Genomic DNA, 26,760 nt, shown 5'->3' with positions numbered 1-26,760 from the left:
TGGAAAAAGGACGATACCAACGACTGGCATATTTTTCTGCGCATGACACTTATACGGTGCACCATTTGGGCACACAATCATTGAGCATGCAACCAGCAACGATACCCTAGATAGCATATTTTGGCATACGGAGATGAGTTTGGTGGTTTTCAAGGGTGACAGCGTGATGGACGGAATTTCTTGAGGCTTGATGAATTGAATATTGATCATCAACCTCGATATCACAGAAATATCAGTTCCTGCTGCAAGGCCTTCACTATACGTCTAACTGAAAGAGGCCAGATCAATACCGTACTGCTTGTTTCACCACTGGACCTCTTCATAGCCCCAGACTCGGTATATGACCAGTTTACATGGGTATGCGGAAGCTGATGGCGGTATCTCTCCACTCCTTGCTGTAGCTAGCCTGTGCGCGCTTTGACCCTCCCATGATGGTTGTGCCCGAAGCTCGTTCTCAACCGGCTGGCACACGATTCCTTGCTCCCTGCTATGCATTCATGAGCGATGACCCGGCATTCGACCCATTGTTTGTTGCCATGACGTCTTTTCTGCCCTGTAGAGTATTACCCCTCAGTACCATCAGTAGCGATGCCGTATGTAGTGTAGTGGCCCATCCATTGGAAAACAGTCATGGTAGCTGCCTTCTTCGTGAATCGGGTTGTGCGGAAATTCTTTCGGGTCGTTGTCGTGTCGTAGGCGTAGGCGTCACGTTGACAGTGTGACCAAGATGAGTGCATGAGTGTCGAACAGCACACGGGGTGGTAGAGATGAGAAGCCGGATCCGCGCCTTCTATGCAATGTCCATACCTCCCTTCTTGCAATGTATATGCACGCAGCAATCCACCGAGGCCGCCTGGAGTTGCTCTAGGCCCGTAGCTGCCTTGCTTTTCGGATATTTATCTCTTCGGATCAGGTCTTTCCTCGTGTATTCGTTTGTCAACTCTTCATTCCGTGGGTGCTCAATCCAACGCCGCAAATAGACTCAGGTAGATACCCCAGAAGAGACCGACGAAACTACCGACAATGATCCGACGGTTGACGGGCACGAAGACGAAGTTGATCAGGGCCACTACGGGCCATAGTTTCCAGCCGTTGATCATGAGTGGAATGGTATCCTTCAGGTGCATGTGTCAGTATGTATACTCTGCACAGAAAAGACCTTCTCGCACCCTCTCAACATCACGGCGTACAGCCACCGCGGTCTTTCCCTTGAATGCAGCCATCCCGGCCACAAAGGCTATTGTATTCACGAATGCGCCGAGTGTCTGGTCGAAGAGCAGCTTCCGTGCCGTGTTGGGACGGTCGAGGACCCTCTCGGAGGTTGTCGTCGAATATGTGTAGCCTGGGAACTTCTCTTCAAGGAAGTCTTGCCAGAGGATGTTGGGCGGGCAGGAGAGGATCGTGAAGATTACAAATTGGAGGAGTGGGCGGATGGAGACTCGGTATGGGCGCTGTGTTGGCTTGATGTTAGTCTGTGGGCGTGTAGATATAGGGCAAAGGTCGAGACTGAAGTACCTCCTCGCGATATGCCTTAATGAATTGGGCGAGCATGTTGGAGATGCCGGACAAGACTGCGGCTTGAAGGGTCGTGAGGACGTAGGAGGGCATGGTTGCGCGGCTGTCGTCGATCCCAATGTGAAAAGAGAGTGCCCAGGAAGCACAGTGCTAGAACGAGAGTAACGCCTGCCCGCAAGAAGCGGGAGGTGGATAGATGGTCGAGGTAGCTCTCATTGAAAATGAGCTGAGATGAAGTGCGAAACCTCAGCTGTGCCTTGTTGATTCCTGGTGTCACTTGTGATAATCAATTATTAGTGGAGAGTGGAAAGCCAAATTTGACATTTGCAGATCCTAGCTTAGAGATGAGATGTGGGGGAGACCTCGAGGCTATTTTGGGGGATGGAAATCCAACGGCTTAGGTGGTCCATGCTTATTACGGCACCGGCAGTCAAGTTACCCCTGGAATCCTTGATCTATGGTCCTTTATCCTTTCTAGCAGCGTAATCTAACTTTGAGCAAGTCATTCTTGACAACCTCGTCCTTCTTGCTCAACAGCTCATCCACGTCCCAATTGACGCTGATATATCGATCCGCCAGCCTGTAAACATCATCTGTCAGCAAACATGACTCTATCAGGAACAGACATACTCACCATTCTCTACGCTCTTGGGTTAAAAACACTATCGTGTCGCCAGCCAGTTCAGGAGTGTCTTGCAAGTTGCCGTGCAACTCCTTTGGCATGACCTTTGCAAGTTCGGTCATGACACCTCCAGGATGAATACCGAAAGCCAAGAGTCCCTGCTGACCATATTCGGCCATGAGGAAATCGTTCAGACGCAGAACCGCTGTCTTGGTGGTTTGATACGCCGAAGCTCCTGCTCTGGTGGCTACGCCTCCTATACTGGACACCATGACGACGGTCTTCTCCTTGCTTTTCAGCACCAGTGGCAGGAATGACCGTGTGGTAAGGTAGACGCCCTTGACGTTGACCTCGAAAACCTTCCACCACTCGTCCGGGTCAGTGTCCGCCCAGGGCTTGAAAGTCTCCAGATAGCCAGCGTTGTTGATTAGGATGTCAATGCTGTCGAACGAAGAGGCGAGTTCTTCGGCGGCCTTCTCGACTGCTGCTCTGTCTGTTGCATCTGCTGTTAGGCACAGAATCTTTGGTGGTGAGTGACCGGCTTCCTTCGCGACTTCTAGGAGCTCGCTTTCGACCGAAGACAAGTCAGACCTGGCCAGGAGGACGATACCAGCGACGCCTGATTTGGCGTATGATACTGCCATCGCTTTGCCGAGACCCCTCGACGCGCCTGTGATGAGGACATTTCTGCCACTGAGATCTGCCTTGGAGGGATCTATACGGGCATATGTATCGTGATGGATTGTGGGAACAAAATTGACAGCTATTCGAGTTAGTTACCGACCACGCTATCACCAGAGCGTCGCATACCTGCATATTCCATGTTGTCTTCGTCTGACTCTGTTACCAACCGCGACAAATGACCAGAAAGTTGAATATCTTCGATGTGAAATTCTGGCTGTTTCTGGTCCGGTGCGCAGACATGCAGCTTTATCTCCGGATTCTCCAATGACGTTCCCAACTTTCCAAGTGCCGTAGTCAGTACGAGACTGCTCCACTAGAACAGAGAAGATTGTGTGGGAGCTGTCTCCAAAGGATGCACATTGGTCGACGGTTCTCATCACCACTGCCGAAGTCGAGGACTCTGAGAATATATCCTCACGTCAGAAGGCCCACCCTATCAACATCTTTGCATCTTCTCCTTTCCAGCATTATCAACTGACCTTGTTCCTCCCTCGGGCCTCGGCCTTGTCGAGCTACCTAAGGTGTTGTTGGAAGGGCGGCCAGGTCAGCTGTGAGAATAAATAACATTTGTCACCGTTGATGGGTTTTACGCCGAGTATCGCATCGAGAGTGTGACTTGTCACGTAAGTTTATGGTACTAAAGATTATCGGCAGCCTTGTCATTCAGCCTTGCCAACCCCTTCTGTACCAGACATTGGTCTTCACTACAAGACCGCCACACACAACAAACACTGTTCGATTCACAGGCAGCACAAAATATTGCTCGACTTTTTGAACAAAAAAGCAAAAACTCTAACCCGAGCTGTCGATTGAGCTCGGGTCGAGGGAAACCCTCAGTCGATGAGAGGATTCTTTTTATTGTGTTTCAAGGTCAGGTACTCCCCGCTTAGGAATACTCTGCTAAGTGAGTAACCATGAATGCTAAGGGACCGCAAGATAACCGCCTATGGGGGTGTCTGAGCACCCCAGCAACCCCTTGTTAGGGGGTAGCCGGCCGGTTAGAGCTTTGGCAATTGAATGCCTAGCAGTCAAGATCCACACCAGTCTTAGTCCGTGTGATCTTAGGGCAGCTGGCTCATATCTGGTGAATCACCCTCACGCCTCAGCCACCAGGTGTGGAAGTGACTGAAACACGGGATAGATACAAGCAATTGTTGAGGAATTTTTGCTGAAAGTAAGTGATAAACTTGATTTTGTTTTTTCTGCCACTGACAGTGAATATCCCTCCGCCAAGGGTACCGAATAGAAGGATCGAACCAGAAGGAGGGAAGAAGACACCAGGCAGAATCTTCAAGACTACTCGATCTTATATTCTGAGGTATCTGCACTCTCATATTGCTGTCTCTTCTCCTATCAGCAAGTCTACCTTCGTCAAAGCAGTATCGAGTGTCTTCAAGATGATGCCCATACCAGTCACGAAGGTATACAGGGTACTGCGACTGTCATTCACTGTGCTTATGCTCTGCCTCTTCCTCATTCCCACCTCCCTTGTCTTTGCAGCACTGATGACATACCCATCCTTAAATCTTGTTGGTCTTGATCCATGGCGCGTTTACAGATTCATGAACAGAAGATCAATGGAGAGGTCGCACGTCTTTATTCCTGCCAGTCACCAACATCTGCATGTATGCGCGTCCTTCCCATAGCGTACCATACGTAGTGACCACAGACTAGTTTGTTGGCCGCTGGACCATGACAGCGGATCAGCTGCGGCGAGATGCTGCCTTTTCAGGTTTGCTCTGCTCCTCACTCGTATCAGTCAACTCATTTTTACCGCAGGTTCATATGTGGAGATGGTCGTCACCAACACAACCTCGATCCATCTATCTCTGAACAACAGAATCCTCGTTCCTAGGGAAGACTCGAAGCACGCCAATACACAGGAGGATAACCGTCTGATTCTTCGACCAGCCCGAGGTGATGTCACAGTTTCGCCGGAAGTCAGCTTCATGCTGCAGCTTGATAATAGCCAAGTATATCGTACCGAACGTGCCAGTGGCACCGTCAAAGTCGTTTCACAGCTCGATCCTGACAAGAAATATAAGATCAGAGTCACGCATCTTGGAGGCCCAGACTCAACCAATGCCGTCCTTGAGTTCGAAGGCATTTGGGTAGACATACCGACAGCCAGTGCGGAAGAGGATAGAGCCCTGGCTAATAGCACAGCAACACGGGCTGTCCTCCTCGATCCACTCCTGCCTGATGTTTCTACCGAAGACCGACTCCCAGAGAAAAAGCCTTATCCAACTTTACCAAGAAGGACAATAGAAATCCTGACGTCCGAGACAACCATGGAATCCATCGCAGAGGAGGATCTCGGCGAGCAAAGCGAAAAAGCCGTAGAGATCATGAACAGCAGAGTCAACGTCTGGTACAATCGATTGAGCACAACAAATGCAGTGGACACTGCCATCGTCCCAACAGGCGACCTGCGCCTCTTGCCAGCTACAGAATCCTCCATCACTGTCCAAGACCTGTTCTTTCGATCTGGACCTCCAGAAACAACGCATTTTGCTCGGCCATGGTCGTTCCCATCATACCAACCGTCGGTTTTGATACTACAGCTTGGCTTGCTCGATTTTGTGGATTTCTACTCCGATCCAGCCAACCACAACAGGCATGCCGTGGGACAGTTCATCAATGACTTTGCCAAGGCTTACGTCGAACTCATTCAGACGATTAGGAGAGCAGCGTATCCCTTCGACACAACGTCCATGTCTTCGAGCTTTTCATTCGAACAGCAAGACGACGGTAGCTACGTCTACAACTCTGCTCCATCCACTCTTCCAATCTTCCTTATAGCACCATTCTCTGCTTCGCGGCGCCTTGTGACCAAGAACACCAGATTAGACTGGGTCATTTCTTCCGCCTTGCGACAGGTGGTGAGCATTGTGCAAGCTGAAGGGGACACGTCGACTTTTTGGATTGACACAACGGGTTGGCTGGATCACAAGGAGGACTTCATACAGCCAGACACCGACTCTTCATCGCCTCAAGAACGTCAGCCGCAGCGTCTTTTGAGCCAGTATGCAAACTTCAAGGTTGCGAGCATGCTCTCGGACCACATTTGTCCATATGTCCAAGGTGACAACGAGGATGGTGAACGGGCCAACGCAGCGGAACATTGTCCATTCAACCATTACAGTAATTACCAGGGTGGTGTTTATCTTCCCCAAGATGTCGACTTGGATAGAGCCAGTCTGGAGCGCAAAATCGCCAGAATCAAGGAGCAGTTCAACATTCAGGCGGCCGATTCGAACCTTGTACTGCATGCGTCTGGCCAAACATTCGGTCAAGCAACCACGGGGATGTCATCCACCCGCAGACGCTGAAGGTTGGAGAGACGCAGCACGTCAAGCTTTCGCATTGATTTTGTGGATGGCGGTGTCCTGTACCTCGAAGCGCTTCTACTGAGGGGCCATAAGTGAACACGGATACCTACAGGTAAGGTGTGAATGCAATTGTAGGGCTGCCTGGAGCTGAAGACGGAGTACGTAGGTCATGAATCTCAGCCTTGTACTAGCTGCGATCAATGCACGTGGGAGACATTGCAGATTGATTGCCCAAAGCATAACTCCGTAATGTGTCATGTACCTCACACCTACTGTATTTGTTCAATTGGGGTCTTGAGTTATGAGTGCCCGAAAGAAGATCGTCAGGTTGATCAATTCAAGGTTATTGTGATCGTGGTACTAAGGTGATGTTGTCCATTCAGCGTTGAAACCTAGGGGTCCCCTGAGGCGCTATCCGACACTGCCGGCCCTCAGCCACGTAAGTCGCATGTTGGTGGCCCCAAGACTTGTACACGCCTCTCCACGTCATCGCGTCCAACCATGAATGCATAACACGAACTATTCCAAGACTCACTCACCACTTCATCGCTATTTCCAGTTTAGATCATACGAAGGCATCACTCTTAAATTATCTATATCAATCCGTTTGTGCCTGGATTCTCTTACTACGACCCATCACAGCTCCCAAAATATCCTACAGCATGGCGGACCAGAATCAGAACTACTATCCTCCACCTCCCACTCACCCTACTCAACAACAAGCTCTACACCAGAACCAGGCTTACACTCAACCTCCAGCTATTTCGCTACAGCCAGCTGATATGTCCCAATCCTTACAGCCAGCTGATATGTCCCAATCCTCACAGCCATATGCGACTGGAGCACCTACGCAAAATTACGAACCAGCTGCGCCACCTCTACCAGAAAGACACAACGACCATTTTGCTCAGTCCCAGAACGTCCAGCAAACTCAACAACCCGCCTACAGCCCAGCCCACTATGCCAACCAGCAATCATTTCAGCCTGGCCAGCAATTTCAACCACCGCCGCAACGCATTAAGCAGACATTCCCAACCGAGGATGACCCGTCAAATCCCATCCACTACATCCGAGATCCTCACAAACTTATAGGCTATCTTGTGCCATTCCCCAAACCAGTACTCGGAAATGTCAAACCCGAAGACGTGCCGGCGCGCTTTATGATCTACACGCCTCCACCTCCACCACTCCAAAAGCCAGCCGAAGGTGTCAAGGAGGACAAATTGCACAAGGTCCAGCGCAAATGGCAGGAAGAGGTCCGCTCCGCAAAGACCAGCACAGCGAAGACCGCTTCCTGGAAAGGCCTCAAATCCAAAGCAACCAAGGGCATTGACTGGGCTATGAATAAGACGACCTCGTCCAACCTGGACTTCCTCGGCCGAGTGTCTCCCGGGGTATCCGATGACGAGCATGAAGGCGACGAGACGCACAAAACCGTCGGTGTCAATGAGATGATCCTGGTCTATCCTCCAACTATGCAACTCAATGACCAGCAAATGCGCCAAGAATTTGTCAACACTATGCTGCGGACAAAGTCAAAAGCGCAGCGCGACACTATTATCGCTACAGGTCTGATGCCGGTTAGTTTTGGCATTGATATCCTCGCAACCTTCATCTGGCCATTTGGCGGTCTTGGGGAGATCGACACTGTCTGGGCATACTCCAGTTTCCGCGGCGCCAAAACTGCTCGTAGTGTTACCAAGCGGTTGTCGAGCAGCCAATCGGGTGGTCATGAGGACGAACAGCTGAAGCTCACATTTGCACACAGCCAGCGCATCGAGCTCTTGAGGCGATATCTGGAGGCCGAGTGCCACAAAGTTGACAGCAAGCTGTTCCCCACGTATGCGACCAGTCCCACTGAGAGTGATGTGCTGGAAGCGATTGGGTGGACACCTAGCGACCGGAGGAGAAAGAGCGAGACGGAGCTCGAGGACAAGAATTGGGAGGACGAGCAGTGGCAGGAGACGGAGGTTAAACAGGATCTGAAGAATGTCTTTGTGAAGGCGGCCAAGGAGTGGAAGAAGTGGTGTCTTTTGCTGGAGAAGGATCCCGAGAAGGCGATGAAGAAGTGAGCTTGGATTGTACTTTGCTGCTAGCTTTATCTGGAGCGGTTGCACAGCGATACGGTCCTATGGACGGCAGGCATTATATGAGCAGCTGGGCACGGGCTTGCTGACAGCATTGATGATCAAGGACTGCTAGCTTTCTTATACATGTTTTTCTGTGCCAAATCACTCAATTACGTTGATGTCTTACGCCTCCTCGTACCGACCCGTGCCAATCGTCAGGAGATGCAGCCTTGCCCTCAGACCCCTAATTACTGCGTCTTAGTGCTCGCCCGTACTCTAGCGCGGACCAGACAAGTTGTAGCGCAGTGACCACGTCTCCTCCTGCGGAGTAGCGACGGAGCGCATTTGTTGTAAAGGTGTTGGATCGCAGGTTCACGACAATAATGTTCCCTTAGACCTGTTACTGTGGTCTGTTCCTTCATTTTCCACAATGCGGCTCTTTTCGTCAATATGCCTCGTTCTCCTGGCGTTCTTGGGTGCAGTTTCTGCTAGAAGTGCCGTGGGAGACAGACTGTTGGTCGTTCTGGAAGACGAGTCGCAGAAAGCATCATACTCCAAGTTCTGGGCTGACTTGGAAGGTAATTGTTCTCGACATGTGTATGTTGCATGATCGCTGATATGTTGGCCATCTAGCGCGAGATTTTCAATTGACCTTCGAGTCTCCCCGAACAGAGGGACTGTCACTCTTCAGACATGGGCAATTAGCCTACGAACATTTACTTCTTACACCACCCAAATCAAAGGGTGAGCAAAGACACGCATACGGTCAGGAGCCACATGCTAATAGTGTCCAGGCTACGGTCCATCTCTGACTCCTAAAGTCATTCTCGACTACGTCAACGCAGGTGGAAACGTCCTGCTTGGTCTATCCTCCGAGGCTAGCACTCCTTCCGCCATCTCCTCTCTCCTCCTCGAACTCGACATCTCTCTACCTCAGGACAAGTCATCGGTAGTCGTCGACCACTTCAATTATGATGCAACCTCCGCGGCCGAGAAGCACGATGTCCTGCTGCTCAACCGTCCAGGACAACTACGTCCTGATGTCTCCAACTTCTTCGGTGGTGATGGCACATTAGCAGTACCAAGAGCTGTGGGACAGACATTGGGAAATACCAGCCCTCTGCTTGCACCGGTCCTGAAAGCCCCAGCAACTGCGTATGTGTACAATCCCAAGGAAGAGTCAGAGACTGCGGACGAGACGTTTGCAACGGGCTCACAGCTGTCCCTCATTTCTGCACTGCAAGCTCGAAATTCAGCTCGCTTCACGGTCTTGGGATCGCTTGAGATGTTGCAGGACAAATGGTTCGGTGCATCAGTCAAGACAGCGTCGGGAGAAAACGGCAAGACTGTGAATCAGGAGTTCGCAAAACAATTGACGGAATGGACATTCAAGGAAGTCGGAGTGCTCAAAGTCTTTTCTGTTCATCATCGACAAGTCTCGACGACCAGCGCACCGTCAGAGAACACCACGCAGATTGGAGAGTACAACCCTGAGATCTACCGAATCAAGAACGATGTCGTACGTCTTTCATGCCTCCTCTTACTTTGTCCCAATGCTAACAAGGTCGCAGGAATACTCGATCGAAATCGCCCAGTACGACGGCACACATTACGTGCCTTTCTCCGTCCCATCCAACGACGCTCTTCAACTCGAATTTACCATGCTTTCGCCATTCCACCGCATTCCGCTAACCCCAGCCTCCACAACCGCCAACAGCACGATCTTCAGCACTACTTTCACCACGCCTGACCAGCACGGCATCTTCGCATTCAAAGTCACATACAAGCGGCCATTCCTCACGGGTATCGAGGAGAAGGAACAAGTCACAGTGCGACACTTTGCCCATGACGAGTGGCCACGTTCCTGGGCCATCTCGGGTGCCTGGCCCTGGATAGGAGGACTGTGGAGCGTCATTGCCGGATTTGTCATGTTCGTGTTGTTATGGTTATACTGCGAACCACCTAAGGAAGAGCTAGAACGGCGGCGAAAGTTGAGCGTTAGCAACGTGAAATGAGTGACCATGAATTGCAAGGGAATGGCAGCTTGATGTCATTGAAAATGTACTCTATGGGCATACTCGATTTCGTAGGAATACAGGGAAGCTCGCGGAACGAGCAAAAATGGATATAGAAAAGTCCAATCTTTCAAGCTCTTGCATTGATGTACACTTTTGTGACAGAGTGGTGATACAGTATTTACACCTCTTTCCCTGGGGCCTTCGATTTGGCGATGTACTTGTGGCAGTAACGACCTTTGTTGCGTGCTCATTCCATGTACCCATTTCCCACGATATTCGCGTCTGAGACAACCACTTCTTCCGCGGTCAATGTCGGTAGCTGTTTGCCGCTCACATGGCTTCGACCAACTTCAAGTCCTTTGTCTTCCAGCAAGGACCGTCATAGCTTCTGCGCGTTCGCACCCAGTCGTGCCGATGCAATGAGCACATAGCGCAAGCTCTGCAGATCAGAAAACTTGTTTGAGTTCGAGGCGGCCATGACCTGGGTGGTACCATCATTGAAGAGAGCCCAAGGCTGACACGAGTGTGCCGGAGATCGTGTTCCCTTCTCGCCTCAACAGCGTGCTGCCCTGACGACCAATCCAAGCCCAGATCGACAGGGAATCCGACTATTGGTAACAGCATTTGTAAGCCTCGCAGCACCTTGAGCGCAAGTCGTAGGTATATCCCGCGAGTACTTTTTGTCCCGTTATCCTCGTCAAACTTAGTCTGGCGAAGATCACAGCCCCCTAGTCTTACTCTCATCGAAGCCCAGCCCCTCTACCTCTCCTCGTTGCTCTTTCTTCATCGTCTCCGCGATATCAAACGCCGGCTTTCCTCCATATAACTGCGGCACTTTATTGCCTCCTCCGCCTTCTAGTTCCAGACTCGAACTGATGGGTGCGTTTCCCCGGAACCGTTTGCGCATGTCGACCATGCCGCGCTTACAGTCGCGGAACCCGCGTTTGAGTTGCTGGCATTGTTCGGGGAGGTTCTCGAGATGTGGACTTGCTAGACATTCGACGGGTGTGTGGCGGTCGATCATTATGCAGTCGCTGTTCTGGAGGCAGGCTGCCAGGGCGGCGCCTGTGAGACGTTAGCGGACCAGAGGGAATGGCATGGCTTGTGATTCTGGTGGAGGATACACTTACGGATGTCTTTGCAGGAGGACGGCATTGCGGGCGACTTGCTTCTAACGCCCAAGGTGCCAAGCCTCACAGCGCCCACCTAAGATTGTCGGCAAGGCTTACGATCGAGTTGACGAATGCTGGAGTAGAGTATCACTTCAGTGCTCACCTTTTGAACTCGAGTGGCCGCACAGTATAGAAGTGTAAGGTCTGGTATATGGTGGTTGCGGCGATGGTGGAGTGATGCCGGCTAAGCTGCCGTACAGAGTAAGAACAAATCTCCAACACCTCGAAAACGATAATTACCTGAAGAGGCATACGTGACTTCCTGAACGGGTAGTTCCTGCAAGTTTTCATGGCCCGGGGGCCGCACGTTGATCGAGTCTCTACTGAACACGGTCAGGCTCAGCCAGTGGTCCCTTTCCTACTATTCTCTCATACCTCTCTGATGTACACGAACACCATGTCCTTCGCGATTATGACTACGTCGCATGGATCAAAGGAACGGTAAGTTTTGACCGTCGAGATAAGAGGACTTCATATCTGTCCCATTGTATGCAGTTCTGCTCTTGTTCCGTCCGGTGAGATCGTGGATATGACATATCTCTATCGGGCCCAAGGGAGAGTTGCCAAAGTTGCACTCTTTTCCTGTTTCCTTATGATTGTCTGTATCGTGGAACCACCAGAGAGGACCACCTGCACAGTAAACCAGGGCTCGGTATCCGAGTTCCAGGCTCTCCAGAAACCTGACACGAACTTGACGTGGCGCGGGTATGGCTCCACAATGCCACTGCTTGGTGGTTAGAGTTGTGCCAGAATCACCCGAATGGCCCGAGTCCAGTGTCACGATCTCACGTTGAATCTGTGAAGCAACGCGAGACTGCGCGACGCGATTAGGACAGCCATCTGGTCCACGAGATGGCTCGCCGCAGTCGATCGTTCGGACGTGTCTGACTCTTCATTCAGCGACTATGAAGTGGACACTCGCGACAATAACTCTCAGCAACGCCATGTCTATTGTCGTCGCAGTGAACGTGCATCACAGCAGTATCACCAGTCCCAGAGGCGACCGCCTACCCGATTTCAGCTTTGCTGGATATCATTCGTCCAACATTGACCTTCCCAGCATCAACAGCCCACCAAGTTCAACAATGTCCCCAACTTCTGGCGATCAGACAGCACGCATTCAGGCAGCCCTCGACAGTCTCTCCGATGCTGGAGGTGGTGCTCTCCTTCTAACAGAAGGAAAGTATGAGCTCGACTCCAACATCACGATTCCCATAGGCACAGTTCTTCGTGGCTCTGGGCCAAGCCAGACATTCCTCCTCGCCAAGTCTGCGGCCGTCGACCTTATAACGTTGGGTGGGCAGGTGGCAACCCCTCGCGTGACTCCTCTCACCAATATAACGGATTCTTATGTCCCAATCGGTGCTTCAACGTTCGGTGTCGCCGATGCCTCGAAGCTGAGTGTCGGACAAAGCGTCATGGTTCAGAGAGCCGTGACAGATTCTTGGGTTACAGCGACGGGCATGGACGACCTAGTGCGAGATGGCAAGAAACAGACATGGATTGCAGTGCGTTTGGCCCTCTGCTTCAAGAAATTCGTCGACTGACATTAGCTTCTCAGGCTGGAAAGTTGGTCCGACAGCCTCGGACCATCATGGCGATCGTCGGTAACAGCATAACCATCGATATACCACTCACAGACACCGTTGACTCGCAGTACATGCGAGGAGTGGTGGCCACGTACACGCCTCCAAGCGCCTCTTCCGAATCAGGAATAGAGAATTTAGCCATCACCCTGAATCCCAGCTGTTCAGGAAGGGTTCTAAGCGATACTACTTGTACCGCCAACGCCGTAGCAGTAAGATCATGGACAACCGACAGCTGGATTCGCAACTTGAACCTGACTGGTTTCAACTTTTTCGTCACCATACACAGTAATGCCGCACGTATAACGATCGACAGAGTCTCGATGATCCGCGACCAGGACTCGAACGTGGCCTCCGGCCTACCCGAAGACATCGTCATTGAAGGCACGCAGGTGCTGGTCAGCAATTGCTCATCATACGGCACGCCGGGAGCCCGCGCTTTTCCCGTCGTCACAGGCTCTTTGGTCCCCGGTCCCAACGCCGTGCTGAACCACTATACTGAGGTTCCCTCCAACTTCATCGCTCCGCATCAACGCTGGGCGCACGGTTTCTTGGTCGAGAACTCGCGAACTTCGCTGAAACTATATAATCGCGGGACCCTGGGGACTGGTCAGGGCTGGACGATCAATGCTGGCGTCGCTTGGAATGTAGTTGGGCAGGATATTCTCGTCGAATCGCCTCCTATGGGAGTGAACTGGTGTGCTGGATGCATTGGGACGAACTCGATCGGTGGGAACGGTAGTTTTTTCTCGACAGACCGGACGGTCTTACCGGAGAGTTTGTTCTGGACGCAATTGTCCGCCAGAGGGGTTGGAAGGCCGTTAACGTAGCACGATTAAATATTCTTATTTCTCCCATCCAGGTGCCGACCACCCACACCTCTACTTCGCCAGACAATGAGGCAGGTAGTCACCAGGTATGCATCAAGACAACAACTCTCAATGACCGAGGAAGTTGTTCAAACACCAACAATTGATACGCCCACAAATGCGTAGGCGGCAAACGCCCATGCAACGACTCCTATATACTCCATTGGTAACTGTACTCACACCCAACCCTAAACCTGACCTGAGGATGCATTAATACGTACAACCGCCCCAAGCAACAACGCGGTCCGACTCCAACAATTCGCTCAAAAGGACTTTGCAAATCCAATCGCTATTCTTCTCATCATGACCCTGATAGGCATATACACACACAGACACAGACCCCGACTGCTCAAAACTCACGAGAAATTCTGCTTGAAGAAAGGCATGACCCGCTGCTCAAAATGCCGCATCACTTCCGCCGCTTCTCTCTCCATCTTGGCCTTTTGCGCCCTCATGCTTTCCACATCACCCTGCAATTCGCGGTGCTTAGCCTGCATATTATCATGGCGTCCAGAAAGACCGTCAATCTCCTTCTGCATAGCCGACATCTCTCGCTCATGCTTTTGCATGTCAGCCAACAAAGCGGACAGTTCGTCTTCTTTGCGACGCAGCGCTTCTTCATGTTTCGAGGACGCCGTCGACATGGAAGTGACTTGCTGACGAAGTTCGTCGTTCTGACCTTGCACTTCTCGCAGTAATTTCTTCGCATTTGCCAGTTGATCAAGTGAGTTGGCCAGTTTGGTTTCGGCGCCCTTGTCGATCTTGGACAAGGTGCTTTCCAGATCTTGCATCTTACGGTCCTTTCCACTCAGTTCACTCCTCAAAGCGCGGATCTGGGATTCGTAGTCCTCGGTCTTTCGCTTGTTGTCCTCCACGCGAAGTGATTCGGCTCTCTGTAACTTCTTCTCCAGGTCTTCTGTCGTTCTCTCTCGTTGTGACACTTGACTCCTCAGGGACCGCAGCTCTTGCTCCAAGTTCGCAGCTTTGGTTTCCCTATCCCGTTCGGCATGTTGAATTTGTTGTAGACTCAATTCGAGCTCGGATATCTTCCTATCCTTCGCACCCAGTTGACTCTTTTCCCGTTCGGCGTGCAGAAGACTCGTCTCAAGCTCAGATATCTTTCTGTCCTTCGCGCCTAGCTGGTTCTTGAGATTGCGGAGCTCCTGGCTAATGTTTTCCAGCCTATCGTCGTTGCGGGAATGCGTCTTCTCAACATTTTCCAGCTCGCCTTCCAGATTCTCGACTTGTCGCTGAAGCTCTTTCTTCTCCGCTTCCAATCGTGTTATGATTTGTCCGGCCTGGAGCACCTGTTCGCGTCGAGTAGTCAATTCCTCGTCGGTCTTCTTCTTGGAGTCCAGTGCTGCATCAAGCTGATCTTCAAGTGTTTCTTGCTCGGTGATGGCTTCAGATAGCTTCTCGGTCAGTTCACTTTCACGATATTGCAACCTCTTGAAGATTTCTTCTTTGTCAAGGGCCAATGCTCGCTCGGATTCCAAAGTCTGCTGGATGCGTTGAGCATCAAGCTCAGCTCGCCGTCGCTCATCTTCCAGTCGGTGACGCTCATTCGCCTCTTGCTTCATCTTATCGTTCAATTGTTCGATCCTCTCATCCCGCCTCTTGACCTCATTGTTGGTCCGCGTTGCTCCCAGCAGAGGTTTCATGCGTACGAACAGTCGCCACCATGGGTTTGACTGCAGATCGAGGTAGACATTGAGGTTTCGTTGAATGACTCTGGTCGCTTCCGCCCGGTACAGTTGCTTGAAGGCCACGCGTCGCTGCATGAAGCCTCGGGCAACAGACTGGAACTTTGACATGATTTCGCGAATTAGACCATCTCTCTGTTCTTCCAAGTCGGCCAGTACACCTGCTCTGAAAAACACCTTTGTGATACCGACACGATAATTAGCCCTGTCCATCTTCAATCGATCAAGCATGATCTTAGCAGCTTCTTGACCGCCGAGATAGCCTTTTGGCATGTTTTCGCACAATACCTCATATCTTGATCTGAACTCAGCAAACGTAAGACGGTTGGGAAAGCCTGTACGTGCTATACGAATGCCTTCCAACACACCGTTGCAACGTAGTTGATCCAGTACCAGAGGTGCGTTGAACTGCTTGGGCTTCTTCTTGTGGTTAGGCAAGATGCAACGAACAAAGTGCGGCTGTGTCGAGTGTAGTTGTCTCATCAAACTGCTCAGTTGCTCTTTGTGTCGTTGAGCCACGGTTCTGAACAACCCCTTCTTGACACGGCTGCGAGGGCTATATGGCTCTTCCACTTCCTCTACACAGTCACTGAAAAGGTTCGCGATGTGGACGTCTTTAGAGGCAGCAAGTAAGCGGGTGAGGTTGTCGTTCAGAGGATCTTTGTTCTTCTCGAGCCAGCCTTCGGTGGAATATTCGACTTCTGCCGCATAGTGTGTCAACAGGAAACCTTGTCTTGTTCGTGCTGGCGAGTATTTCGGAGTCTTCTTCTCCCATAGCGAGTGCAGCTTGTCTGTGAATGATTTGTCGGTCGCCTTTGGCATGACCGAGTCCTCATCCAAGCATGAGAAGATACCTATTGGATTCGGTAGCTCGATCAGGTCGATAGTAGGTTGCAGATCTTTTCCAAAGTCAATAAACTGCCACTCGATCTGTTCCCGAGCATATTCTTCTTGTTCCAGCACAAACATGTAGTGGTTGAAAAACTGTTGCAACTTCTCGTTGGTGTAGTTGATGCAGAGTTGTTCAAAGCTGTTCGTTTCAAAGATTTCAAAGCCGGCAATATCGAGTACTCCGATAAAGTGACTGTCATCGCTACTGACACCTCCACGGTCGAGTTGTGTGTTGATTTTGTTCACGAGATCTCCAAATCCTCGCTCATAGATGCCTTTGGAAAGAGCGTCTAGTGCCAGTCGGACTTGTTCTGGAGTCTGCACCTTCTCAACCCATTCGCGCCCTGCTTTGACCTTGGGGTGAAGAAGTCCTTTGATGAATGGGTCTGTCTGCACGCCCAAGAGTTGACATGCCTTGTCCACTGATGCACGAGCTTCCGGAGTCAGTGAAGCCTGGTCTCCCGCCCTGCTTTCTTGCCGAACCGCGACATTTCCAAGATGTAGTATTGCGGCGATCGTCCGGAAGACAGCCAGCTGCTCTTTCTCCGAAAAGTTCATAATGTGGAATGCTTCAATCAAAGTGTTCCATTCATCACGATCGGAAACACCACTGATTGTATCATTTCCAGCTCTTATGTATGCAAAGTTTTCCACGTCCATCCCAGAGATCAGTAACGAGTCTCTCATCCGCTGGTCTGCTCCAGCTAGAAGTTGGTAGAAGATGTGGTAGCTTCGCTCTTGTTGACTGACTCTGACGACGCGTGACTTTTCGAGCAGGTACCAGTCAATAAAGGCTCCCGCAATTTGGCCGGATCTGGTAAACTGGATTCGAATAAATTTGCCAAACCTGGACGAGTTGTTGTTTCGGACGGTTTGAGCATTACCGAAGGATTCGAGAATAGGATTCGCTCGAAGGATCTGTTGTGAGAGGTTTGACAAATGCTTACCAGGAGTCCGTCCTGTTATTGGAGTGTCGAGATCAGAGGTTGCCACGGCGGCAAGATATTGGATGACCTTTTTCGTGTTTTCTGTTTTGCCCGCGCCAGACTCTCCTGTTACTAGGATGCTCTGGTTTTCCCCTTCTTCCACTAGTCGTCTGAAAGCAGCATCAGACACGGCGAATATGTGTGGTCTTGTGTCCTCACGTGCTTGTCCTTTGTACATTCTTATGTAGTCGTTGCCATAAATCGGTAGCGGACAGTAAGGATTGATGGTGACCAAGAACAGACCGGAATACGTGTAGATCAAGTCGGCCTGGTAACGTGTTTGGAGGTTGTGAATGACTGAAGCCTCATTAAGGTGCGTCAGTTCTGCCATGTCATCGGCCTTGTCAAACTTGGCTGGGTTGACCTTATCCACCTCGTCGACGTCGGTTTCAATCTGTGAACCATCCTCGAATTGGACTAACACTTTGTTTGCCGAGACGTCTTCTACTATCCAACCCCGAACAAAGGCCTTTTCTGGATCCTTAACCCAAACATATCTCTTGCCTGAAAAGTCATTCTCCCCTTCAATGGCCGAAATTCTGTCCTCACTCTTGCGCATCTCTTCCGACTTGATGAACTTGGGCGCAAATGTACTTGAAGTACTTGACTGTCGCTGAAGTGACTGTGTTCGTACATGATTTGGTATGGAGGAAAAGGACGTTGACGGTGAGTACGACTGTTGGCGCTCGTGTCTGGAAGGAGGCGCAGAACTTGGTGAGGCAAACAACAAAGACTTCGGGAAGTTGGAAGGTGATATCGGCGTTGCTAACGACATGTCGGAATTGTACGATCTGCTGAAGGAATGGTGTCGTTGAGAAGGTCCATTGAATGGAGAAGTATCGGGACTGCGATCATGGAGCAGCATGATGCCGCCAGATAACGAAGGCTATTATTACATTCGAAGGTGTCAAAACAGAAGATGGAGAGTCAATGCACGACCTTTGTCCAACAAGGTGGTTCGAAGATTGGGACAGTGCATGGATGGAGAGGCTCTTGGACTCTTGGTGCAAATGACGATTGTGATGCAGTGTTTGTTTTCGGTTGCCCGGCTCCCAAAATTCAATTCTACGCGCTAATGAGCCAATTCACGGTGTCACGAGATCTGCGGCAGGTTGAGGTCGCTACAGTCGACCGGAAAGTGTGAAGGAGGGTCGATATAGACCACCGGACAGTCTAGGTCATGTGATATGCATTTTCATCGAGGTCTCTTGATCTTCTTCACCAGGACCTGTCTGGACAATTCCCACTCAACCACCTCATGTCCACTCACTGTCGCGAGGATCTTGTCGATATCCTACGTTAGAACGAAGTAGGCAGGACCTTGCATCTCTTCCTCAAGGGTTTTGAAGGGACGCGAATCAGCAGTAAGGGGAGGCCTGTCTTCGTCCTGCGCGTCCAGAATCAGACTGCGCGCCCCAGTTCCGATCTGAACGATGTCTTTGTGCGGCGCAACTAACTCAGTGCCTTATGACCGGCTGATGAGCGTGCCTCACTGATAAGTCCTTGTCCCATTCACAGGCTTTGCAAAATGGCGCACCCGTTTTCTTCTAACCCGTTTTACGCGGGCACACCTTCATACGCACCGCAACAACCTCACTATCCTTTTCCACCTAATGGACTGCAGCAGCAGGCAATTCATACGCCTCCAGGATTAAACCAGCAACCTCCACAGCCTCCATCCTACCAATCGTCCCCAACAGCGAGTGCTCCCAGATACGATACAAATCCTCAGATTCGTTCCCCGTTCCCACCTTTTCCTCCTCCGCCAGCTACACTCGGGCCGGACTTTTTCAAACAATTCGCGAACGCAGGTCTACCGCCTCCTCCACCGCCCTCATTTCCTCCGGTGCCTCTGCCTAATGTCGCCGGTTTCTCGCAGTTGTCTACCCCGGAAAACACCTTTGTCTCATCGCCGTATCGTCCGCAAACCGCCTCTGCTCCTGCTCCTCTTGCGGGTGCTTCTGCATTCATTGCAAACGAAAAGTTAAGGCAGAACTTTCAAGAACCGGCTGTTGTCCCCCAGCCAGAAAGAGACACCAGGAGTCAATACGCTCTGCATGAGCGCCCCTCCCACAATTATGCTTCATATAACGTAAATCAAGGTGGAAAGACACAACCTGCGCGCGGTCAACCAAGCAAGGCCGACACAGGCAAAGGTACGTTGGCAATCCTTTTAACATCATCTTTGCTCACCCTGTCACAGAAGAAGCACTGCCGTCCTTTGGTTCACGGTCCGATCTCGAATTGCTTTTTGCTACCGCCCAACAACAAGCTTCACAAGTGAATGACTACAACATGGGAAACTCATATTCCTTTACAAGAGGTAACGAAGCCGTTGAACAGCCTTCACAACAAGCTGGTAGCGTGTCTCGTAAGTCTGGCAAGGAAGTACCATAGCCGCCCTTGCTGACTACAGCACAGCATATGACCCAACTCGACCTGCAACAGTAGGCGATAGACCCTCTGGTGGCTTCGGCCCAGCAAAGGATAAGTCAAATGAGAAGCCAAAAACCATGCCGTCCAAGACCTTCGAACGTACGTATGACAACAAGTCACCCACAGAACTTCGACAACTAGCAAAAGGGGCTCTCCTGTCCCTCGTGCCTCACAGAATCCTATACGCAGACCTTGTCAAGGAGGGTGTGGACGCTCAAGTACTAAAGGAGCTCTATGGTGAACTCGGCATCAAGGCAGATGTTGATCCTGAGCAAGGAGTCGAAAACGTGGATGCGATGCTAATGGTGTCTGGTAAACCCGAGGCTAGTAACCTGTTGGCGGGTGCCGCTTCAGGTGATGTCGCTCTGGGTCAACCACATCCGGATGGAATCACACCGTCACAAGCATCATTGGAGATGGCGAAGCAACCGCATGCGCCAAGTCTTAACCTCGAAAGAAAGGATCGCATTGCCCAATTGCTGGCTGCGAAGGCAGGTCGTCCAACTCCGACCACGCCAGCTTCAGGCTCATCAACCCAAACGGAGGGCGCTCTCTCAGGTGCGTCAGCCGTGCGAACTGTCCATACGCCTACATCGGCTCCCCAATCGCCATTGCACGCAGAGAGAGATGTGGGACAGCGGCTTCAGAGTACCACGACTGCTAAGGCTCAGCCTGATGTTATAAAAGCGAAGATGGAACAACTGAAGCGTGAATCAGAAGCCAAGGCTCAGAAGCAATTGTCTCAGACGCAGATGGCCTCAGGCCTGGTTCCAGACAGTGCAGTAGCAGCTACTCCTGCGAAACCCATATTTGGGTCAGCCTCTCAAATCCAGGGCCGTCTCCCTACATCTGCAATAACATCCATGATACCAGGACTGTTCATGACACCGTCAGAACTTGCTAGTATGGATGAAGCAGACGCATTGGAAGATAGCGAGATGGTCGATGCGCCGGAGAAAGAGCAGGTTCAAATCGAGTCGAGTTTGTCTACCCAAGCTCCTGCTTCACCAGCCTTGTCAGTACCTCAGAAGCGACCAATGTCTTTCGATCCAGCACTGGCTAGCACCGAACCTCAGGCGAAGAGCACTCATGTGGAAATTGCTACGGAAGGTCTCGAAGTTGATTCTGACGAACATTCAGAAGGAGAGATCATTGAAGGAGCCGAGAGTGACTCGGCTGCAGGTATGGAATCACGGCCTCAGGGTTATGAGACTTTGGCAGGTAGCGAGGCCCAGATATCAAAGCCAGATGCGCTTACCACGGCTCAGAATAATCTGGTCAATGAAGCTGGAAAGGAAGAGTTATACCGTGCCAAACAGACGGAGATTGAGGCAATGCGGCGGAAAATCGCTGAACTGGAACAGCGCAACAAGCTGAAACGTCGAAGTCAAATTGACTCACCCGCTTCCTCGAATCCTCCTACGCCGGTAATGACAAGGAGAGAACAACCGCTGAGCAGTTCGCCTGTACCTCAGCCTTCGGCTTCCGGTATCCCAGCTGTTCCATCCAAACAATCCGTTGCTCGGACAATTGCCAAGCTCACGCCCGCGCAACTTGCAGAGCGCACGGCTGCCTTGAAGGCAGACCTCCTGAGACAACGTTCACAGCGACAGCAGGTTCTGCAGGACGGGCTGCCGGATCTGAATTTCGAGGTGTCCAAAATAGAGGTTCGGCTAGTAGCGGCACGGCAAGAACTCAACGAAGCTGAGACCCGAGTCTTGGAATGCCAGTCGGCGTTGGAACAGGCCATAAAGGCAAGAGACGACCTGTCGGAAGAAACAGCTCAACTCGAGCGGCAATTGCAGGAAGGTCAATCAGGCCAAAAGCAATATGCAGATGAGCTCCAGCAGATTAAGCTCGAGGGTTTAGCAGAAGCTCAAGCATCTACATCACAAGGAGCGACTGGTACTGTTACTATACCGGAAACAGTATCTGACACTGCTGGGTTCGTGAATAACGAATCGCACATTCCGGCCGAGCTGCCTGAAGAGCCTAGAACAACATCAGCCGTGTTCACGGGTGTAGAATGGCCTAACGGTCTCGATGACTCAAACCCACAGGCCAAAATGCCGGGCTTCGAGGAAGGAGAGATTGACCTCAGCCAGCCCCCACCCGGACACCAGGTGCCGGTACCAGATGTCTACGAACCAAGTCCAGAAGACGAAGGAGAAGTGGAAGAGGACCTCCTTGATGGAGGGCTGCCGCGAGCGGACACTTTTCAGACGGACGAAATGGAGATCTCTCCAGAGCCTGAAGAAGCTATCGAGGAGCTCGAAGATGTCGTTTCCGATCCGGAATTGGAACAATCCATGGATGATACGCCGATGAATGTGGACGATGATAGCGATGGTAGTGCCAGTATGTCGGATTCTGAAGACGAACAGGAACAAGACTACGAACCGACTGAGACCCACATGTCTCACGGTCAACCTGGTGAAGAATCCGACGAGTATGACCCGGAAGAAGCCCCTGTCACGCACGATGCGACTCCTAACACTGGTACGGACAATGATGAGGAAGATTTCTATGAGCCTTCAGAACACGTGGAGGACCTATCGGCTCAACCTAGCCCTGATGTCCAGCAAGAGCCTGCTGAAGCTCGAGGAGCAGTGTCGACAGTGCCGCTTGACAATCCACAAGATGACATTGAGTCCGGTCCTCAATTGACAGAGGCAGACACCTTGGTCAAGACGCAAGGCGCACCTAACGGCGACACTTCCGAGGATAAGCCCTACCTGGACGGAACTTCGACCTCAGCCCCTCGCTTCGTTCCGTACAAGACGCCACTCTCCGCATTCAAGACGTTTCGTTTCCACCAAGATTACAACAACACAGTCAAGTCTGGCTATCGGTCGTTGACGTACAGCAACAACATTGACCCTTCTCGTCCGCTTTGCCCTACTGAGCTCTCTGGTGAAAGTTGCTCGGATCCGACTTGTGAAGAGCAGCATTTCCGCCAAATCGGGCTCCCAGGTATGCACATTATTCCTTCCTCCAGATGTCCTTCGATAGATACTAATTACTCAATACAGATGACAAAATTCTTGTCCAAATGAGTTCGGCAGGTGACATCAAAGACAAGACGACGCGGGACGAGTTTCTTGTGGGATTGAAACATGTTATTGCCGACTTGCGTTCCAACGACGTAAAGGATTTCGACAGTGTGGCTGGGGCGCTGTCCAATTACAGAAGAAAGTTCTTTGCTGAGCGGGAAGAGACTGTGTAAAAAGAACGTCTCGATTTTCAATTCCAGGACGGGAAGAACGCAGCAGCGCAGTCACCAGGGTCTCAATATCGCTTGGAGGAAGTTGGATCTTGCTTGGGACTGATGAGGGCTGAGTGTGCTTCCGAGTGTGTATTTTTGTTGTACAACATGTGTGTTTAGGACGCTGGACATTGGTTGAGGAGATGGGCCACACAGGTACAAGCCGGCAAAAGCATGCAAGCATCATCCAGGCGTGGAGCTGTGTAATTGAAAGCTTCGATCCACCAGGGATTGCACAGTTTCTGAATGAAGAATGAGCCAATTCGATACTTCGACTCTCGCTCGATCAGGCTTGTCTTGTACATGTCTTCTGATCACATTATTCCTATACACTGTGGTCTCCGAAAACTCCATCGAGCTAATCTCGTTGACAGCCAAAAGACCAGTCACAACGCCCGAACCTTGAGCCTCAAGTCTCGTTAAGATCATGTGCAGAACATAAACGTTCTCAGTCATCGTGCGCATCCTTCGGAAAGCATGCACCTCACGCCCCAAACACCTAGAGATACAAATGCCTACTCGTCGTCAAAGATCCCGCAATTAGGATGTAACGCGTAGCTAAGTCTTGTGGCATTCGCCGCAGCGTCCTGATCCTGCTCGTCATCTCCCACGAGCCCTTCACCACGGATAGGGATGATCACGTTATCCTGCAGCTAAGAGTTAGCCATAGATCCAATCCCACCGAAAACAAAAGACATACCTTGACCATCCTTTTCAGGACCTTCTTAGCCAACGACCGCTCAGTATTGAGCTCGTCCTCGTTCGAGATAGAACTCTCGACCTGCTCAAGGTACCACAGCAATAGTTCCTCGTGCTCGGGACCTTCACCATTCTGATCTTCCTCGTCGCGAATCCGCGAGGCCAGCATGTTCTGGATCTCGTGGTACTTCTCGAACGTGATCTTTGTGGTGGCGCGGTTTGGAGCCGGTGTACCGTCAGCACGAGTTTCTGGTTCGTTGTGGTTCTCGCCCTCGGCCATGGGACTGTCTCCGTCCTCGTGATCCTCTCCGTTTGGTTGCGCCGGCTCCTCTTCGTCGTCTTCGACATCGACATCGTCCTTCTCGACGGTGATGATCGACTGGCGAAGTAGATCATATGCTTCGAGGACCATGGGTACCGTGATATCCTCGACACAGTTCGCCTTGGCGATTGCTTCACTCAGACGGATCAGTGACTCCAATTGTCTTACGGTGATGCGGTAGCTGTTTCGTCCCAGACCGCCCGAATCGGCCGCACGGAGATCCTTGTATTTCTGGACGAGCAGATTCATCGCCTCGGGTGTGAATCTTGGTTTGAACGTGCGGGCAAAGCGGATATATCTTTGTAGCTGCTCTGTCGAAAATTCGGGCTGCACGAAGTCATCCTTCAGCATGTGCAGGTTGACGATGTGTTCCGCGAGGTGGCGGTCGATGTTCTCGTTGCATTCGTCGAGAACGACAAAGAACAAATCGAAACGCGACATGATGGGCGCCGACATGTTGATGTTTGCTCTTAACGTGGTTTTGCGATTGTACCGGCCTCCGATAGGATTGGCGGCTGCGAGGATACTTGTTCGGGCGTTGAGCGTGGCGTGGATACCGGCCTTTGCAATCGAAATCGTTTGCTGTTCCATGGCTTCGTGAATGGCAACTTGGTCGCTGATATCCATCTTGTCGAACTCGTCGATGCAGCAAGTGCCAGAGTCGGACAACATGAGAGCGCCGGCTTCGATGGTATGTTCTCCTGTTTCTTCATCCTTGACCACAGCTGCTGTCAGACCGGCGGCACTTGACGCCTTGCCAGACGTGTAGACCGCACGGGGCTGGAAGGACGCAATGTATTTGAGAAACTGCGATTTCGAGGTCGATGGATCTCCCACAATACAGATATTGATGTCGCCTCTGAGGGCCATGCCTTCAGGCGTCTTCTTGGACACGCCTCCAAGCAGTTGCAGTAGGAGACCTTTCTTGATAATCTCGTGACCATATACCGTTGGTGCGATACTCTGAACAAGCCTGCTGTAAATCTTGTCTGAGTGGACCATGTACTTCAGGTCCTCGATCTCTTCATGTGTCAGGGTCTCAAGATAAGCCTCTTGAGCTCGTTCTCCACTGTCGTATTGATCAAACAGATCAGTTTGGTGCAGCGAGTTAAGGATATTGGTTGATTGACCATTCAGTTGGTTGGCAGCCTGACCAGGCGTTGTGGTATCAGGGCACGAGAAGCAGGCCAGGAAGGCCATGCGGTATGTGAGGTCGCGTACTCCCAGAGATTTCAGTCCGGTCACACCAGCTCCCCCAGCATCAGCACCACGGAAATTTCTGTTGTCCTTAGATGCTTCTGGTCGGACGCCGGGGATACCGAGCTGGGAAACGTCTGGCACCACGATCAACGTGCCGGTAAAAACGCATTTCTCACCAGGCTTGGTGCGTTCGACTTGTTCTCCTCGTAGGATGACGTCCATCGTTCGCGGCATGCTTCCAGTAGGGATTTCTGAGCTGTTCTCCTGAATACGACACCGCTGCCAGTCCACAAAAGTGCTATTCTGGATGTCCAATCGCCATGCGACCTTGTTGCCACAGGTCAGGTTGGGACATACATTCGGCTCTGTGTATCTGAATGTTTGCTCGACGTTTGGAACTGTGGTATTGCAGGCTTCGCAAATGAAGGTGCCCAAAGCCAGCTCTGGGCGCACTTCAGATGTTCTGGTGACTGTGCCTGAAATGGACAGCAGCTTTCCAATCTGATCTGTTCTCAGCTGCCGTACTCTGGACACAAGTGGCAGATTATAGAAGGCGAGTGTGAAAAGTTTATCCGTCTGCTGATTCAGAGTCTTGTCGCCCTGGCTGCTTCCCTCACTGGTCGCATTGCCGGCCATGGACGTGCCAGCCTGTGAAGCATTGCTAGTCATCTGTCGATGGTCTTTGAAGTATATTGGCTCATGTTTCGCCAGGAGACTATGCAGAGCCTTGGTCAGAAATGGCAAGAATCGGTAATACTGGTTCGCAATCGCATCTGCCAGGATTGGGCCTTCTTTGTATGACAGTAGATGGCGGTAGTCGACATATAGTGTTGAAAGCTGGAACTCGCGCAATCCATGTATCTGGTTTATGTAGTACTTGTCTGTTTTCAGTTCACTCGAGGGTGGTAAAGCCGACGAGGAAGGGTCTTCAATGTGTGATTCGAGGAAATCTTCGAAGGCTTGTTGCACTCTCTCTCCTGCGCGGTCGGCTACCTGCGATACATTACGGTCCAGAGGGTTCCTATTTCTGCCACGGGCGACCGCGGCGATCTCATCGTCCGGGAAGATGTCTGCTTCAGACGGTATGCCGTTGCTTTCAGAGGGGATAGGACGGGCTCGTGATGAGGAGGGGACATCGTTCTGCGGGCGTCGTGATGAGGATGGAGTTGGACCGAGAGGGTCCGAGTTGAGAATTGAGTCTACCAGAGTTGCCATTGTGTGATATTTTGTCCGGAGGTAAGTGCTGGCACTCAGACAAAATAGGACTTGGTGTTGATTAATCGACTGAATAATGACCTGCAGCCCCTGTATGGAGACAAGAGGAGCGGCGCGTCAAAAACCACTTTACGCGATCGGTCGCGTTACGCGTATTCTTACTTGACTTTAAATGG

At 51.3% G+C, this 26,760-nt stretch overlaps 10 protein-coding genes across 10 annotated transcripts; 5 read left to right on the top strand and 5 right to left on the bottom strand.

Annotated features, from left to right (window-relative positions):
- Positions 1-625: 625 nt before the first annotated feature.
- Positions 626-1,859, bottom strand: EDD37DRAFT_230123 (uncharacterized protein). The gene is made up of 3 exons (XM_062810527.1): positions 1,516-1,859; positions 1,170-1,451; positions 626-1,115 (listed from the first exon to the last, which is right to left on the bottom strand). The coding sequence occupies exons 1-3, from the start codon at positions 1,606-1,608 to the stop codon at positions 960-962; spliced, it is 531 nt and encodes a 176-aa protein (XP_062672700.1). The 5' UTR covers positions 1,609-1,859; the 3' UTR covers positions 626-959.
- A 130-nt stretch (positions 1,860-1,989) lies between these two features.
- Positions 1,990-2,960, bottom strand: EDD37DRAFT_646509 (NAD-P-binding protein; the record flags this gene model as incomplete). The annotated part of the gene is made up of 3 exons (XM_062817741.1): positions 1,990-2,095; positions 2,150-2,900; positions 2,948-2,960. The coding sequence occupies 3 exons, from the start codon at positions 2,958-2,960 to the stop codon at positions 1,990-1,992; spliced, it is 870 nt and encodes a 289-aa protein (XP_062672699.1).
- A 1,352-nt stretch (positions 2,961-4,312) lies between these two features.
- EDD37DRAFT_229771 (uncharacterized protein) lies at positions 4,313-6,511 on the top strand. The gene is made up of 2 exons (XM_062810525.1): positions 4,313-6,265; positions 6,320-6,511. The coding sequence occupies exon 1, from the start codon at positions 4,615-4,617 to the stop codon at positions 6,151-6,153; it is 1,539 nt and encodes a 512-aa protein (XP_062672698.1). The 5' UTR covers positions 4,313-4,614; the 3' UTR covers positions 6,154-6,265; positions 6,320-6,511.
- Positions 6,485-8,404, top strand: EDD37DRAFT_229763 (uncharacterized protein). Its single transcript, XM_062810524.1, has one exon. The coding sequence runs from the start codon at positions 6,816-6,818 to the stop codon at positions 8,223-8,225; it is 1,410 nt and encodes a 469-aa protein (XP_062672697.1). The 5' UTR covers positions 6,485-6,815; the 3' UTR covers positions 8,226-8,404.
- Positions 8,405-8,652: 248 nt separating this feature from the next.
- Positions 8,653-10,237, top strand: EDD37DRAFT_605640 (dolichyl-diphosphooligosaccharide-protein glycosyltransferase; the record flags this gene model as incomplete). Its single annotated transcript, XM_062814826.1, has 4 exons — positions 8,653-8,800; positions 8,856-8,966; positions 9,017-9,741; positions 9,794-10,237. The coding sequence occupies 4 exons, from the start codon at positions 8,653-8,655 to the stop codon at positions 10,235-10,237; spliced, it is 1,428 nt and encodes a 475-aa protein (XP_062672696.1).
- Positions 10,238-10,669: 432 nt separating this feature from the next.
- EDD37DRAFT_229694 (cytochrome c oxidase assembly protein PET191-domain-containing protein) lies at positions 10,670-11,668 on the bottom strand. Its single transcript, XM_062810522.1, has 4 exons — positions 11,653-11,668; positions 11,371-11,596; positions 10,979-11,305; positions 10,670-10,916 (listed from the first exon to the last, which is right to left on the bottom strand). Exons 2-4 carry the CDS (start codon positions 11,393-11,395, stop codon positions 10,849-10,851), a joined length of 420 nt encoding a protein of 139 aa, XP_062672695.1. The 5' UTR covers positions 11,396-11,596; positions 11,653-11,668; the 3' UTR covers positions 10,670-10,848.
- A 688-nt stretch (positions 11,669-12,356) lies between these two features.
- On the top strand, positions 12,357-13,828 carry EDD37DRAFT_646504 (uncharacterized protein; the record flags this gene model as incomplete). Its single annotated transcript, XM_062817740.1, has 2 exons — positions 12,357-12,920; positions 12,974-13,828. The coding sequence occupies 2 exons, from the start codon at positions 12,357-12,359 to the stop codon at positions 13,826-13,828; spliced, it is 1,419 nt and encodes a 472-aa protein (XP_062672694.1).
- A 197-nt stretch (positions 13,829-14,025) lies between these two features.
- EDD37DRAFT_229719 (myosin heavy chain) lies at positions 14,026-18,480 on the bottom strand. The gene has a single exon (XM_062810523.1). It carries the CDS (start codon positions 18,310-18,312, stop codon positions 14,224-14,226), a length of 4,089 nt encoding a protein of 1,362 aa, XP_062672693.1. The 5' UTR covers positions 18,313-18,480; the 3' UTR covers positions 14,026-14,223.
- Positions 18,481-18,975: 495 nt separating this feature from the next.
- Positions 18,976-23,560, top strand: EDD37DRAFT_676538 (uncharacterized protein; the record flags this gene model as incomplete). Its single annotated transcript, XM_062819570.1, has 4 exons — positions 18,976-19,603; positions 19,651-19,818; positions 19,869-22,856; positions 22,916-23,560. 4 exons carry the CDS (start codon positions 18,976-18,978, stop codon positions 23,107-23,109), a joined length of 3,978 nt encoding a protein of 1,325 aa, XP_062672692.1. The 3' UTR covers positions 23,110-23,560.
- EDD37DRAFT_229624 (minichromosome maintenance protein 6) lies at positions 23,500-26,646 on the bottom strand. Its single transcript, XM_062810521.1, has 2 exons — positions 23,849-26,646; positions 23,500-23,795 (listed from the first exon to the last, which is right to left on the bottom strand). The coding sequence occupies exons 1-2, from the start codon at positions 26,582-26,584 to the stop codon at positions 23,664-23,666; spliced, it is 2,868 nt and encodes a 955-aa protein (XP_062672691.1). The 5' UTR covers positions 26,585-26,646; the 3' UTR covers positions 23,500-23,663.
- Between the last annotated feature and the right edge of the window lie 114 nt (positions 26,647-26,760).

The sequence above is a fragment of the Exophiala viscosa genome (genome assembly GCF_022695815.1).
Source record: "Exophiala viscosa unplaced genomic scaffold EDD37scaffold_2, whole genome shotgun sequence".
NCBI classification, from domain to species: Eukaryota; Fungi; Ascomycota; class Eurotiomycetes; order Chaetothyriales; family Herpotrichiellaceae; genus Exophiala; species Exophiala viscosa.
The sequence above is the reverse complement of the archived record's forward strand: the minus strand, read 5'-3'. Positions and strand labels throughout refer to the sequence as shown.